Raw genomic sequence first — 17,686 nt, forward strand, 5'->3', positions numbered from 1 at the left:
TAGAACCACAGTCATTGCCACTTTTTAGCTTATCTTAGCCATTTTTTTGTTGTGCATTTCAGTTCATTATTTAACCGATAATTGCATTCGCTTTTTATGCAAGAATTTCAAAATGCAGGCCCAGCTCACAGAGCTCCGAACCGAAAGCCAAGCCAAACAAAAAGTGAAAGTCACCAAGAGTCGGTGGTCGGCTCGGAGCTCAAATATTACGTATACGCAGTGTGGATCGGCTCAAGAGCTGAAAATTGAATGGCAGAAGGGGAGTAGTAGAGACTGAAAGTGGCATCCTCATCCTCCACTATTCCAGACACGTTCTTGCCGCTGAACTGCTGCAGATTTACGATCTCTCCTCGCCCCACGCCCACGCAGCAAACGACCTTAATTGCGTTCATGTCGGAGATTCTGAAAGTGTGTGCCATTTTAGAGAGTGTGTATAGTGTGTATAGAGTGTGTGTGTGTGTTTGTGAGTCAAGAAACTGCTCCAAGGGCAGTCCAAGTAACCAGCAATGCAACGCATGCACTCCACCAGACAGTCCACATCCGTTCGAGCTCCCCTTTTCTGATGGCTTGAAGTCTGTTCTCCTCAAAGGAGTGTCCACTGTAGCTACGCTCACTTTGCAGACACGGAGACACATTATTAGAATGGCTCGAGGCTAGGAACTGGTTACAGCAGCTGCAGCAGCAGCACCAGCAGTGTCCTAACACTCTTCAGTACCAAGCCGGGCCACAACGCCTCCATGCCACAGCAGCCTCCGCTAACGAGCTCGTGCAACAGCTCCACCACTCTTCCCCCTTCTAGCCAAAAAAGAAAAATTAAAACTCCAATTGCCATGAACCAATTTGATAATACAAAGCCCCAACTAACACACCAGCCGCCACACACGCACAACAATTATTGTTTTTCTCGAAAGTTGGCTTGTCTGTCTGGGCCTCTGGAGCGGGAATCTTTGTTAATTGTTAATATCCTGTAGACAGGGTCAGGGTTTCAAGTTCTAAGCCAAGAAACCAAGAAAATCAAGAAACCCTTATGCCCGAAAAACCAAAAAACCATAAATTCTTTCCTGGCGTGGGTGTCAATTGTGAAATAATCGTAAATTGGTGTTGGGCATTAACACACTTGGTGTTATCGGGCCAGGGCACACAACAGGGCCAAAAAGGCTAAAGGACTAGAGGACCGGAGAGCTTAACCCGCGAGAAGGATGCTGTGGCCCTTCCACTCCACCCTCTGTCCAAATTCGATTCCAATTTCAGAGTGCCGATGGTATTATTCTCGACTGAGTGACTCGCCTTATTTGCAATTTAGTTCCAAAAATAGACTGCCATGGAGGAGGAAAAAAATAAAAGAATCCAGCAGGACAGACAAGACAGACAAAAGAAAGAAAGGTTGGCCCACAAGGACTAAAGGATGCTCTTTCTTACAAAGTAGCTATATTATAGTCCTCTACTAAACCCAAATCACAAGTCCTTAAACCCTTTTTTTGAATTAAAAATTATAATAATTAAGACAAGGGGCTTATAAAGTAAACAGTTTATAATTTATGGAAGTATCTTCTTATCTTTATCCTTTTTTTTCAACCACTCTTACCTAACAATCTTAAAACCACCACTTTCACCTTCAATGCAATGGGTTTTTGGCCAAGTTTTTAGCTCTTCTGGGATAAGCCATTTATTCCACAGACTCCCACACAGAAAATTCAAGCACCAGAACCGCAAAACCCACCAGCAACCTGACTTTCTGGGAGGATCTGGGCAGGACTGGGGCTGGGCTGGGACGACGTCAGCGTTAAATTGAGAAAATAATGAAAAATCGATGAGCCGGCAAGGCGGCCATACGGTGGTGGCCACTGGGGGAGAAGGATACTGAAGGGAAGTCTGAAGGATCTGCCCAGTCAACAGGAGGTTGGCAGCCGACAGGCGCCCATCGTCGGAGGTCCTACACTCGAAAAAACTAGGGGGGGAAACTATATTTCTTTATTTTGAAGCTCTTAAGAAATGATTCCGAAACTTCTTTGTATTATTGAAATTATTAAAATTTTAATAAAATTATTTAGAATTATTTGAAGTGCCTTGAAGGACCTGCGCATGAAAGGGCGCCTCCTGGCGCCTGTTGCCAGCATGAAGCTGAAAGTCGAAAGCTGGCCAGGACATGCTGGCCTGAAGGGGCGTGTCCTCTTATGGCGCCGTAGTAATACCAAGGGGCGTGGGCGTGCGCATGACCAGCAATATAACATTCAATTAAGTGCAATTTAAGCTTAACTAGTGCATTACGTAACACACACAATATAATTATCATTAAGGACATTATTATTATTTTTGGGTTATAGAGTTCTGACTATTTTGAAGAGTAATCTTAGGGGAATACCTAACTCCTTTGAGGCTTAAGCTCCCTCGAGTGAACTGCAAACAGATGGCCATCTGCCTGGTATTTTATTATCTTGTTCCTACATCCGCTTGATGCCACCACCTCCCAGACACCCTACCACCCACCCATCCACCCATCCACCCATTGTACTATCTGGTTGTTTGTTCTTTTCCGTCAACAGGCCTCAACATATGCGAATTATGACAAATCACGCCGCTTGCCGCGTAAGTTACGAGAAGGTGCATTATGACTCCCACACGCTTCTGGTCCCCCCCCCGCATTTGGATATTACGCATTCTGACGTCACTGACTGAGCAAGAGAGAGAGGGAGAGGAGAGAGAACCTTCTATTCCAGCCACCAAACTGCGTCATTCATTCATGGATACCAAATATTTTTGTCGTAGGTTGGGCATGCCAGAAAGGGATAGAGAGATAGAGAGTGGGTGGGTGTGGGTGACAGCCTAGTGGGTGGTTGGGTGGTTCGAGTGGGTGGTTCAGTGGCTGTTCGTTGTGCATTTCATTCATAAAATCCCGGTGAGTGGAAGCGACAGAGCAAGTCCTTCGTTGACCTTCGCCACTGCGCAGGCCTTGAGCGTAATTTTCATCTTTGAGTGAAAGCTTCCATAGAAAAAAAAAACAATAAAATAAAATAAATAATAAAAGAAGCAAGTGACCTTTTTACAAAGCCGGCTTCGCATATGGCCTGGCCTGGCCTGGTCTGGCAAGAATGGGAATTACAAGCCGAACCCTCAAAACATATGTACACTCTGCCAGGCCCAATAAACTGATGAATTTATGCACTCTGCGGCATGTAGGGGGGGATCTCACTCACTTCACTCACATTCGATTTCAAGGTTGATTCGAAATGTCAAAATTGCAGATGCGACGTCTGCGAATCAAGTTTGCACTTGGCTCTGGCCTGGCTCTGGCTCTGACTCTGGCCTGGCGAATCGAAACGAGTTATATCCAATCCAATCGAAAAGAGCATTGGAGCAAAATAATACTAATGATCAGCATGATGATGATGATGATGAGCAGGTGGGTGGGTGGCGAGGGCGGCTATGGCGGAGGAGAGTGGTGGGCCAACGAAACCTTTTGGATTCCACCACAAACCCGTATTATAATTTATTGTGTAATGTTCAGAAACAAAAGTTCACTAAGTCGAACTAAGAAATACTTATTTAAGAAAATTAAATTTAAAAAAATAATATTTATAAGAAAAAAATAATATTAATTATCTAGCAAGAATAAAAAAAATCATTTAAAGCTAAAAATTCCTATTTCCAGTCTCCTTTTTATAATAAGTATCTGAGAGATACTCTAAAAAGTATCTTTAAGATTCAAAAAATTAAGTTGCCGCTAAGGCGAACTAAGAAATAATTATTTAAGAAAATTAAATTTAAAAAAGAATTAATATTAATTAACTGGAAGCAATAAAAATCATTTAAACTTCAAAATTCCTACTCCCAGTCCCAGTCTACTTATAAGAATAAGTATCTATGAGATCCTCTAAAATGTATCTTTAAGATTCAAAAAACCAAGTAGAAGCTAAGTCGAACTAAGAAATACTTATTTAAGAATATTAAATTAAAAAAAAATATTATTAATTATCTAGCAAGAATAAAAAATAATTTAAACTTAAAAATTCCTACTCTAGCACCCTTTTTATAATAAGTATCTGAGAGATCCTCTCAAGAGTAAAATGTATCTTTAAGATTCAAAAAATCAAGTAGCCGCTCTCCAGGCACTTGCGGTTTATAGGGCAAAAGCAACGGCAAATGAAACAAGACAAGTGTGTCTCTCTCCCTCTCCTCTTTTATCTCGCCCCATCCCGCTCTTAAATGCAGATAAGCTAAAACGGTGAAAAAAGCGCAAAAACAATGCAAATACAATGTACCGTTGCTTTATTGAACAGCTCCAGCTTCAGCAAGATGCAGAGAAACGAAAAAAAAAAACAAAAACAAATAATTGAAAGTCAAATTGAAAGCTTTGGGGCGAGGCCTGGACTTATAGAGGAAAGGGGGGTGGCTGGCGGTTGGGTGGAGGAAGAATAAGAAGCAGCAGTAAGCTTGAAACTCCAGTTACTTGCCACCGAACTCGAACTCAAGTCACAAAAATGCAGTTTAGGCCCCAACACCACTCGAACTTAATTCGCCGTCAAGAGTTGAGTTTTATTTCTGTTTCTTTATTTTTTGGGTTTTTCTTGTTTTCTTCATTTATTTTTTGTTTAATTTTTTTTTTCGAGTGGTTCTTTACAAAAATTCATATACGTGCTTACGTGCGGATAAAAGTGAATGTCCACCGAAAAGTCCTTGAAACCTGAAACCGATCTTTCCAGTTTGGCGCACAGAGACACAGTGAACTGTAAGCCGCCGCTAGAGTGGTGCTATGAGGCACCTCTATGTACCTCTGGCACTGCAAGAAATCTTTTCTATAAATCTATTAATATTATATCTCATGGTATTCCTTGTTTTTTAAAGTATTTCTTGCACTGCCTGCACTGGGTCTTGGGCTTAAATCCTTCATCATTCACCTGATCGGTCGAGAGGGGCGGCCTAGAAGGCCGAGAAGTATTTGGGTTGCCATTAATGGGTGTGGCTTGTTTTTCAAATAAATCAAAACACAATAAGCCATTTGATAGAGCGAATGCAAAAATTGATATTCGATTAACCGATAGGCCAGAGGCAGAGATCCGGGAGGTGGTTTGAGAAACAATCCCTCTATAGTTCCCTCTATTTAACATCTGATTATTAAGATTCTAAAACATCTAGGTGTTCCATGCTTTGAAATTAAATTGGAAAGTTGTTAAAAAATTCATATTCGATTAATCGATAAACGGGGCAGATCCGGGAAGGCAGATCTGAAACCCACTCTCTCTATACTCCGCTCTATATAAGATTTGATTCTAAAAATTCATATGAATCTAAAACATCTTGCATTTCATTGATTTAAAGATCAATTCAAAAATTGTTAAAAAATTCATATTCGATTAATCGATAAACAAGGCAGATCTGAAAGCCACTCTCTCTATATCTATACCATCTATATAACACCTGATTATCCTGCAAACACCTTGCTGTTCTATGCTTCGAAGATAAATGAAAAATTCTTTAAAAACTATATAAACACAAAATGTATATTTGATTAATCGATCGACCAGAGACAGAGCTAAAAGCCAGAGATCCGGGACGTGTTCTGATACCCACTCCCTCTCTATAACCCCTGATTATAAAAATCCTGAAACACCTTGCTTTTCAACGCTTTGCAGATCAATTAAAAAATTGTTTAAAAATATATAAAAATTGGAATCTGATCAGACACTTCGTCCCTCACACATTCCTATACAATTATAGCTATAATGCGATTACATAACATTTCATTTTTATTTTTATTTTTTTTCTTATAATTTTGATCCAAGTAAAAAAAAAAAAACAATTAAGCGGACAGAGTCCAGTATCTGAGGGTGTCGGAGTGTTGGTCTCCAAAGAGCGTTACAGATAAATCAAGGCGGCGAGCGAGACAGTGCTTTTGGCCAAAAGGCTGAGAGCCAAAGGCTGAATCAGAAACAGAAACTGAAACTGAAGCTGTAGTTGAAACTGAAACTTAAACTGAAACTGAATCGAGTTAAGCTTGGCTGGGGCGCAGCAGTTATAGCCCCAGCCACCTGCATTGAATTGACATTGAAGGTGGTTGGATGGTGGTTGTTGGGTTGGTGGTTCGGTTGGTGGTTGGTTTGGTTAGTTGGCTTGTTGTTTTTGGCTTATTATTGTTGTTGTTTGCTGTTGTTGTGGCTAAGACCAAGAGACCAGGCCAAACCTACCAATGTTTCTTGCTGCTGCGCTGCTGCTGTAAATGCGTTCAATTTCAAATTGTTGCTGCTGTTGCCTTTCATTTCTTGCAATTGGCGTTTTAATTTGCCTCTTTAACCAACAACAACAATAACAACAACAACAAATATCAACCCAATGAATATGCATTCAAAACCAAATCAGCTTATACAATGAGATTTATAATCATAAGTATCTATACATATATATATATATGACTGACTATGACTGACTGACTGGCTCTCAGAGTCAGACTCAGACTCAGACTCAAACGCCGCAATCAAAGTGAACCGATTATAGATTTCGAATAAGTTTTTAATCCAATCTATTATTTAGAACGCATTTAGGGTTTTATAAACGATTATTAGACAATATTATTGGACTTTCAAGTTATTATGAAATTAATTATTTTTCAAGTAATTAAATTTTAAAATCTTCCTCTTATGACTCTCAAACTGTATTTTAATTATGAAATAGTCTTTAAAAGCGGCTCAGATCTATTATTCTGTTTTTATTCTATTTATTAGATTCAAGAACGCATTAAAGATTGTATAAATGATGGATTACTAGACACTAGACCCTTATTAGTCATAGTTTTCAAGTATTATGAAATGGGAAGACTATAAGCAGATTCTATTTAATATAAATTATTTTAAATAACTCTCCTTTGAATCTTTAAATAATATGTAATATAATTATGAAAAGACTTTCAAGTCCAAGCTTTAAAAGATGATTAGAAATGAATATTTTATTTAAAACGCATTATTACAATATTATTAAATATATTTTATAAAACTTATCTGTCTCTTGATGAATATTATAATTATGAAGAACCCAATTTATTAGATGATTTTATAAGATAGAATTAGTTACTATTATTAGACAATACTATTAGCAATACTTTCCTGATATTATAAAATACTTTCACACTGCGAATATTACCTTATTTTTAATAACTCCCCCTGCCGTACTCCTCCTCTACCCCTTCAACAATATTATAATTATGAAAAAAGCCTTTAAATTCCAAGCCAACCTCAAGCCAATTTAAAATACATGTAATTAAGTGGAGCATTAATTACTCAAGTCTTGAAGCAACAACAATCGACTAAAGTAATTGGTATAAGGTCTCTGGGCTGGCTGGCTTGGCTGGCTTGGCGGGCTGTCGATCTGCTCGAGCACATACCTCACTCAAGTGTTGAAACCCTTCAAAAAAAAAAAAAAAACTTGATATTAAGTGTTGGCTCTTCTTTAATTTTTTTTATTTTATTTTTTTCTTTTTATTTTTTTGCGCATTAGCAGCGAAACCAAGTTGGCAAATAGCCGCAAGGAAAAAAACAAAACACCAAAAATACCAAAACAAAAAGCCAAAAATTAGAAAAGAAATAAATAATAAGACACGCATATATAGAGACTATGGTATAGAGTCTTTGGAGTTGGCATTCCGACACCTGTTGAACCACCAAGTTTTGCATGAAGTCACATTAAAAATTCCAAGAAATCATCAGCCGATGCATAAACGGTTTCTTGCACTAATATTTCACGTTTGTATCTGTTTTTTTTTTGGCCAAAAACGAACGACCTTGCCAAAGGCAATCTTCAGAGCGGAGTTGAGGACTTTGGCGATAAAAGAATTAGGAATTAGCGGCTCATAATGCTCAAGCGTAACTGAAAACTACGTATATTTTTTGATTATTTTTTGCTTGAAACTTCTTATAACAAAAGCGGAACAATAAACGATTTGGAGTAAAGTGGCTTGACTTGGGAGCCATATAAATAGATTTCTAAACAGAATCCGCCTTTCAACCCATCCGCATTCTCACAAAACGCTCCAAAATCATAAATAAAAAAACAAAACCAACTCCAATTTAATAATTAATATTAAAGTGGGAATAAACAACGTTGTTTTGGCACGTGAGGCTGTGGAGAGTGAGTCACTTACTCACTACTCATATAGAAGATATTGTTTATTCACTTCGATTACGTGCAATTGACGATCAACCGGGGGAGTAATTATAAATCTGATCTTACATGAATTGCAAATTATACTACACAGAGACTGAACACGTTTTAGATTACAACAAAATAGGATTATTTTTCCAATGAAATGTTATTTTTTTGACTTCAAAGGTACTAAAGTACTGGAGTAGTATAATAATAGCTTTCTGTTTCTATTATTGAATAGCTCGCCACTCCTCTACCTTTAGACCCAATTTTAAAATTGCAATTTTGCCAAAAAAAAAGAGCCATTTTTGCTTCGTCATAATTATAGGAAAATTAGTTCGTATTATTATTTACGAATTTTGGTGTTTTTTTTTCAAAGTCACACTGAAGCGTAAACGAAAATCGGATTCAACCCACTTATTATTGTTAAAAAATATTAGTATTTTTCGGTATATGCTTGTGTTTTCATTATTTTTTGACAAAAAAAATGGAAAAATGAAACGAAGACAGCTCCAAAAATGCTGATAATTGCCGGAAGTAACTTGTGTCACGCACAGAACCACAAAAGAAACCCATACACTGCCACAGATACAATAGATAAATTGTTTTTCTATTTTTTTTTTACTATTTTTTTTTATCAGAAAGCAATTTGGCAACATTGGAATCTATTTCTAGGCTTTACTTCTCGGAAACACAATTACACAATCATATAGTCAGTCGATAGAAACTTCAATAAAACATATAGAAACTTTAAGAATTTTCATCTTTTGGATTATTTCTGGCGATACAGAAGCCGATTTAAATGTCAGAGAGCCGGCTATAAAGCGCTACTCAAGCATAAATGTTAAATGTCTTTTAAATACCAAATTGAGGAGGCCGCTAATAAACACACAAGCACAACAAGACCAGACACCTACGAAGTAGCATCTCGTTAAATGACCTAATCGAATGCTCTCCGAAGCACAATTTCAAAAAGAAAATAATAAAAATTATATAGGCAGAGAGATAAGATACTTTTTAGTAGAAAACTGCGTCGTGTAGGTCTCAAGGCCAGAGACTTGCAAGAGAAGTCTGCAAAACAATAATTAAAAATTATATTTTTTAAGAGACTCTTTAAGGCACAAAATAAATTTTTAAATAATAAAAAGATGCAAGGCATTTTCGATGTATGATTGATGGCAGATCGTTAGTGATTTTTTAACGTCCATCGTAAGCTTGTGGGCTGGCTTAAAATACCCTCAGCTAGTGTATAACAATAACACGAAACACAAAATGCCGATTGCAAGTCAAACTCGGAGATTAGGCGAAGCTGAAAAAAATTTGAAAGGTGCACGCGAATGCATTGCAAGGCATTTTGTTGCATTTGCAACAAAGGAATGCAAGTGGCAGCGGCTAACAAGTAATTTACGTACACAATCCAACACAAGTGCACAATTTTTTGTAGTTTCTTACCAATTTAGAGTCTGTTTGGAGGCACAATTAACAAACAACGTAGAGTTAAAAAATAAAGAGAAAGATTTGAACAATCCTTTAGGCCTTTTTAAGAAGCGATAAGAAATAATAGAGCTATGGTAACACTGTCACCTGCCATCACTAACATTTATCGTTTTATCGCTTTGGTGATTAGATCATCGATTGTTATTGCATCTGATTGTGGAAACAGCAGCGAGTTCAATAAACTATCGGTTAAATCAAGTGCAATTCCTGTCCCCTGAGTTTCATTGAGAATCGTGTGCCCGTGCCGTGACAGGCGCTGTCTACTTTGAGCCGAGCCATGGTTATCAGCCAGATAGTAGGCACCTTACCACACAATGTAGAGCCCTGCCAGATCCGAGTCAAGTGGCCTGTCACCACTACTCCCTCTCTCTCCTCTCTCAAATGCAATCTCGGATCTACAAAGTGCCTTAAAAATAAATAAAATTTCTTTGATTGGAATGCCTAGGAATTATCAACATCGAATTGAACTTGTACGGCTCGGCTCCTCGGCTCTCTCACACTTTCCTTATCGCGACAGCAACAGGCACCTCTCCACACGGCACAAAAACAATAAATAAATAAATAAAGCAATATTGCATTTGTTTGTGTTGCGGCGACCGCAAACATTTCAAGTTCCTCTGCATGTCTTCACATCTTATCAGTGCTGACCATTTTCATGGTTATTGTTATTAAGTTATTTCATTTGATTTATTATTTGTTATTTATTTATTTTTATTATGAAAGAAATGACATAAAAGTGGGGGAAATAAATAGAATATTTGTTTTCTCAAAGATATAAAGATAATAGTAATGGGGGTTAAGAGGTCATCATTACTAGATTAGACTTTGTTTCTTAGACTATTCTTCTTTCATATTATTTCAGAATCTTTATAGACTTACCCCCTAATTAAAAAAAAACTATTAAAATCCTATTATTAAACTATTATTCCTAATAATATAATTCCTATAAAAACTATTATTATATTAAAAGAATATCTAAGTCAAGTTAGTTTTCTGAAACACTTTTTAATAAAACTTTTTAAGATGTTTCTTATTAAAAAATAAATAAAACTACAACCTCCAAATCCCTTAAACCTTTCTAGTAATTTTTTTCTAGTATTTCTACAAACCAAGCCCCCTTTTCTATTGCCTATTTTCAGGCTCAGCTCAAAAGACAGCCCAAAACAAATACTCTAACAGGCAACTAGGCGCAAAATGGCTAAAAAGCTTCTGTTTTTGCCTTCAGGGGGTGCTTGGTGCTGCTTGTTGATAAAATAACACAAAAAATTTGAATAGTCATGAAACTTTCTATCCACCTGGAGAGGTGTATATGCTCTCTCTTCGCTTCTAGCCAAATTCTATTATTTATTATATTTTGCACGCTTTCTGGCAGAAACGATAAGCGTTGAAAATCTCAAGCACACGTGATAGGAACCCCTTCACGCCTCCATCAACCATTTCTTTTTTCTTATTATTTTTTGTTTGTTCTGCCAGTGATTTCCATAATCAAAAATAATAATAATAATAATCGCACACCACTGCACCTCTTGGCCATCCAAATATTATTTATAAATGACTTTACTACGCAGTTGAGTTGGTGGAAGCGAACTGAAGCCACACACAGCAGCTGTGGCAATTTTCAAAAAACAATATGCAATTTAGTAGCGTAATATTTACTGAGCCAAATAATTAAGACAAAAAAAAGGGTTTAAAATATATATTTTAAATATTATTATATTTGCCAATTTAGATAATCATATTTATATGATTTGTGGGGGAATGGGAGTTATAACAGCTGCCTTAGAAAAAGTTCGTAACTCAGACGTTTCTTTGCAAACATTTCCACCTGTCCATATAACACATTCCCAGTCCGCATATAGAACTGACTGCCACTGACACTGAGCCTTGACGTAAGCAGAAGAGTTGCTATTTTTCAAATATATATTAGAACCTATAAAGTAGAATATATATTAGAAGGAAACCCCTTACTGATAAGCCTGAAAATCCCCTATTTCTGTTTCATAATTATGGTACGATCTGTTTAATTTTAGTTCTAAAAATTACAACGAAAATAATAATAAGAAATATATATTATATATTTCTTTGTTTGATGGTTATCTGCCTAGAGAGTGGAACTTCCTGCGATAACTGGGACTATGGTATTTATGCGATAACATCCCGCAACTCAAAAGATTTATTTTCTATTTCTTCGAGAGTTCCTGCCGAGATTCTGATAACCGACGGACTAAGTGGTTAATTAAAAGTTAAATTAAAACTTAATTTTAAACCTTTTTTTTTTTGTTTTTTTGTGATAGCCAGCATTACTTTTTTACTGCCAGGGCCAGTAGATATGCATATATGCCGAAAAAGAGCTCAACTAGAGCACTATCTTATCAAAATGGGCTCGCTTCCGTCGCTCAAGAGTGGGTGCCACGTGTTTAGAGATTTGTTTCCAAGCCGAAACGGAATTTGCCACTAAACTGAGAGACCTCAGGCCACTGTGCCACCAAAATATTGAGATTCACGTGGGGCGGGATGTCTGGGGGGGCCCATTCTAGTGATTCATTTGAAAATGTGTGTTGGGATTGTTTTTCAAAATATATTTCAATGTTTTCGTCTAGTTTTTGTTGTGTTTTTGTTTACGACTCGAAGGCCAAAGCCAAAGCCAAAGGCAATGCTAAGGCTAAGCAAACTTGTTGAAACAGTTGTTCAATTAGCTGAAGATATCGGGGGAGGAACTGGGCCCTGCAAGTTGGCTCTAAAAATTGTAAACTATATAATCCAACTATATACTTATTGTAAAAAGGAAGGGCATTGTCTTTTGGGGAAGTATGTATTTAAAAGACCCACAACTAGACCCCAAGTCTTAACCCAAAAACAAGTTTCACTTTTCGCATCTGTCTGTCTTGTTTTTTGTATTATTTTTTTTCCTGATTTGGTTTAGAACTAGTTTTGGTAACTAACCAAGTGCCGAGGCAGCAGGCAGCACATGCTAATCAAACCACTTTCGGTTGATATTTTTCCACAATAAAATGCCCAACATGCAGACGTCAGCGAAGAATTTGCATAAAAATACTTAAAGATTCAAACTTCTGGCTGAGATTTTGTTTCAAATTTGTTGAAAAAAAAAAAAAAATACAGGCTAGCCATTAAGAGTGACGGAGATTCAAGGCAAGACTCTATTTCCGTATATTAGCATCGCATTTGTCGTCTCCCGATTGCACAAAATCACTAGCTAGGCCTGTCAGTTGTAGGACAGGGCGTATACGTAATATTTTCCCTCAAGTGCATAACCCTCTGAATGAAAACAAAAAGAATCAAAAAAGAACTGTGTGATAAGGTGATAAGAAATTGCAAAACAATATATCGGAAAGTGGGAAAAGGTACCTCCTCCAGTGACTCCCAAGAAGTAGTATCTGAAGTTTTAAAAAAAAAGAACTCATCGACTCCCGAAATGAAATCAGCTTATCAGAAATATATAGACGAGTAAGCCCACCTCTCGCCCGTCCAGCCCGCTTTCTCCTCCAATTCCAGCCCACTCTTATCACCGGGTCTTGTTTTTCTGCCATTAATTATGGCCGCTTCCTTCGGTAGCTGGCTGGCTGGCTGGCTGGCAGCGGTTGAGGCTGATTAGAACGGTAACTTCTCGAAATGTGGCAACCGTCAACCAACCAGCCAACTAATGGAAAGTTACGAAAGCTTCTCCATTTCTCACAAGAACAAATATTGCATTTGAAGCGTAGCTTTACAGTGAAATAATGGGAGTAATGGAGGTGTTTCTAGAAGGGTCTGGTCTAGGTTCTAGGTTCTGGGGAGAGAGAAGATCTTAACTGTCATCTATAAGGTGGTCAATAGTAGTTATAATAAATAATGAGAAATTTCCAGTATGGGCTATTATTCTTTTCAGTATTTTTATTGAAAACATAATAGTTGTTTTATAATGGATATACTATTTTTAGAGACTATTTTTAAAAAGAAGCATATCAACTCTCATCTACAAGTCTGTAAAGGTCTATAAGGTCTAAAATCTTACTTTTAATTCCCAAAGAATATCTTAAATATTTCAGTATTTGTGATAATACTTCTCAGAACATTTATTGAAAACATAATATTATTATAATGGATATATTTCTAAAATGAATTAGACTCTAGAAATAACACTCATCTATAGATCCAATAGGTCTATAAGGATATTACATAATAACTCATAATATACTCCCAGTATGTTTGTAATTTTCAGAATTTATATTGAAAGAGATCTAATATTATTGCAGATTATATCAGATATCAGATAATGCAGATACCTCTATAGAAGTTCTCTATGATAACCAATTAGATATTCCAGTTTTAGAATTTTCATTGAAAAAATAATAATAATAATGGAGATATTTCCGAAAAGATCTAGAGAGAGAAGGGTCTATAAGTCTCTACAAGACTATGGGTCTCTATATAGTTCTCTATATAAGACCTAAAATCTTAAAGTCTTAAGGCCAAAGAGTAGTTATAATTATAATAATAATGAGAATAACAATGGGACTATTTATAGAAATATCTATAAACAGAAGAAACTAACTAGTTAGGAACTAACTTTAGAACTCTGGATAGGGGGATCTGTGGTCTAAAATCTTAGTTATAATAACTAAGATACTAATAAGAGATTTTTCTGAATGTGGTTATAAAACTTTTAAGATTTTGTACTAAAATTTAAAAATTCATAATAATATTGGAGATATTTCAAGAGAGATGTATAAAGAGAAGGATCTTAACTCTCACCTATAGGTACAATATAAATTCAAAAATCTTAGTTTTAATAGTTTAATGAGATTATAACTCTTCGAATTTATATTGAAAAATTATATGATTATTGTAATGGGGATATTTCTAGAGGGATCTAGAGAGAGAGATCCTTAAAACTATCTCTCAGAAGTCTAGATGGGGGAATCTGTGGTACATAGTCTTAGTTACGAAGATTTTATCCGAAGAACTTTACTTTTTATTATATTATATTTATTAAAATATACTATTTAATGTAAAAATCATAGATTATAAACCAAAATATAATGAAATCTATTGTCTCAGTTTTAAATAGAATAGTGAGAGAGTATCTATAGAGCTCCTAGCAGGTACTACCTACGTATACGTAATAAAATACGTATACTTGATATGGAAAATGTTTTTCCGCCAACAATCATGTTAATCTAGACTATAGATTCTAGATTCTAGTAGTTGATTATTTTATTTTTTCTACTATCTGGTTTTGTCGCTATAGAGACTATGCCTGAGACTCACCTGCATTATGGGATATGCGACTCGGCCCTTGCCGAACCGCTCGATGATCGTCAACTTGGTGGAACTGGCCATCACTCCGGCTATGTTTGAGGACGAGAGGACGGGACGCGACGGCGGCACAATGGGAACAAAGTCGCGATTCCGGAAGGCAAAGGTGCGATCGAAAGAATTACGGCGATCGCTATGAGAGCGTCTATAAGCCACATGGTTGCCATTACTGCCGCCGGAGGAGCTTGGTGCCCGGCTCGATCCACTCGATTGATAGGAATTGTTGTTGTTGTACTGGGATGCACCCATATAGGATTTGGATTTGCGATACTGCTTGCCGGAATAAACAACCGGTTCCGGGTAACTGAGTTCCGCTGAATGATTGCTGGCAGTCTCCGATCCGGAGGAGCTGGTGGTCGATAGGGCGGAGCTAGCCGAGGAGGCCGAGGACGAGGACGAGGAGGCGGCAACAGTGGTGGTCAAGGTGGAGATCATAGCTGGCTTGGAGCACTTGGCACATGGTACGGTCAGTGCGGCGGTTAAAAGTTCACCTGAGTTGACCTTCAGACTGATGTCCGAGTGTGTTGGAAGTGTCTCTGGGGATGTTGCTGCTGCTGATGTTGCAAGTATGTTGCCACAGTTGCTACTATTTCTACTGCTACTGTTATTGCTATTGCTTCTGTTGTTGTAATTGCTGGTGTCGCGTGGCAACGACTGGAGGAATATCTGTTGCCTTTGGGGTTTGGCTTTCTTGCTGCGCTGCTGCTGCTGCTGTTGTTGTTGCTGCTGCTGTTGATTTTGTTGTCCTTTTCCTCCATTCTTCTTATTACTGTTTGTTTTGACATTGGAGCCTTTATTGTTGTTGTTATTATTGTTGTTGTTACCCTTGTTGCTCGCTTTATTGCTATTGTTGCTCTGTGTCATTTGCGTGATGTTGTTGTTGTTGCTATTATTGTTGCTGTTGCCCGCCGCCGGCAACATTGCCTCTCGCTCTTTTAGCCTCTCCTTGTCCTTGTCCGCCTTCTGCCCCAGCGCCTTGCCGTTGGCCTTGTTTACCATCTTCTTCTTCTTGAATAGCCTTTTGATCGATTTTAGAGTTGTAACCGTTAACCGTTAATGTCGTTTTATACCGTTATATTCCGTGTGCTGTTTGGCTCGCGAGTTCCGTTAGTTTTCTCCGTTCTACGTTCCGTGCGCAATTGGCTTGCCTTTTGGTTTTTACTTCGCTTTTTGTTGTTGTCTCTCGCTCGCTCGCTCTTTTCACGCTTTTGCTATTTCACTCGCACTCGCACACTCGTACATTCGCTCTCGTTTTCGTTTCAACGGAGAGCTTTTTTTTTTTGTTTTTGTTGTGTTTTTAGTTTGTGCCACGATTTTAAATATATATTTTTATTTTTTTTTTTCACTCACTCTTGCTGTTGCGTTCTTCTTATTTTTATATTAAATGAGCTTTTGTTGTACCTTTGAAATGTTTTTAATCACGAAATTCATTAAAGTTGTTTCTGCTCTCTTTTCTGTTGATCTTGTTCTTCTTCACTTGCTAACACTTTTTCAACTGCGTCTTTTTTTCTTTCTTTCTTGATTTTTGTTTTTTTTTTGCAAAAATGCTGTTATTGTAGACTTCGATGCTGCTGCTTGTCTGCTGCTACCCCTTTTAGGATGCCATTTACCGTAATAGAGAGAATGAGAGAGAGGAAGGAGAAAGCACCAGGAAGAATGTAGGATCACACGCAGACATGTAAAGAGAGAGAGATAGAGAGAGAGAGACAAAATTAGTTATTGGTTATTTTCTATGTCATGTTGTTTTCGGTATTTCCCATTGTTTATGTATTCTACATGCCGTTGATTTATTTTTATAAAACCCAGCAGATCGTTTAATACTTTTTTCGGAAATTTATGAACGCATCATATCACCAACCCCCCCTACCCCCTTCTCATTCTTACGCTTCGCTTTGGGTTTGTTTAGTTTTTATCGCCTTGGCTTTTGCGCGATTTCCTTAAGCTACAAAATAAAATCCCCCACCATTTAAAAACGCTCGATCTATGTACAAAGTATATGAATTGCTTATTTGTTCGAGTCCAAAAATTTAAAAACAATAACAAAAAACACATGTCTTTGGATATATATGTATATGTATATGTAGATATATCTACGCATATATGTATGTGTGTATGGATATGTGTTAGTATGTAAATGCCTTGCTATTTGGCGGGCGCGTTTCTTTCCTTCTCTTTCTCGCATCAGCACGATGATGTAAGTTTTTGTATCGGAATGTTTTTTTTTTCTTTCCCTTCTCACCATCTCTCGCGTGTGTGTGTGTTAAGTGGAGAGTAAACTGATCCCAAGATCATTAATATTAAGTCTCCAATTTAATATCTATGCCTTACTTGGGAACTTACTGTATTTAATAATAAAATTAAAGGTGCCCCCTTACGAAATTAATCAATTTGTTGTTTTTTTAGGGTTATGATGAGAATATTGATGATTACTTTTCCAGGAATATTGATGCGAACTGCACTTAATGGCTCCTCTCTCTCCTCCAACGACCAGTTAGATTCGTTTCAGTGCGTTATGGATATTAAAATTTCAGAGATTTTTCGGCCGGCTGGCATGCTATGATTACGGAGCTTCTATCAACTGCCAGTCATCTGTGAACCACTTTAGTGCCTCGAACTAGATCATTAAAACAAATAATGCCTGCTATATATTTTTTTATTTATTTATTTCACAGATTCACAGATAATGCTAGACATTATTCTTTTTTTTTTTTTGTTTAAAATAATGCGATCTACACTGGAAAAT

The 17,686-nt window shown here is 37.2% G+C and overlaps 1 protein-coding gene across 1 annotated transcript in view; it reads right to left on the reverse strand.

Moving 5' to 3' along the window:
• LOC6494558 overlaps positions 1-17,686 on the reverse strand; it is a 43,437-nt gene that overhangs the window by 24,051 nt on the left and 1,700 nt on the right. Inside the window, 1 exon segment of the mRNA XM_032451026.2 lies at positions 14,896-16,534. Within this exon segment, the coding sequence (XP_032306917.2) occupies positions 14,896-15,942 (1,047 nt within the window). The 5' untranslated portion in view covers positions 15,943-16,534.

The sequence above is a fragment of the Drosophila ananassae genome, chromosome 3L, assembly GCF_017639315.1.
Source record: "Drosophila ananassae strain 14024-0371.13 chromosome 3L, ASM1763931v2, whole genome shotgun sequence".
Lineage (NCBI taxonomy): Eukaryota > Metazoa > Arthropoda > Insecta > Diptera > Drosophilidae > Drosophila > Drosophila ananassae.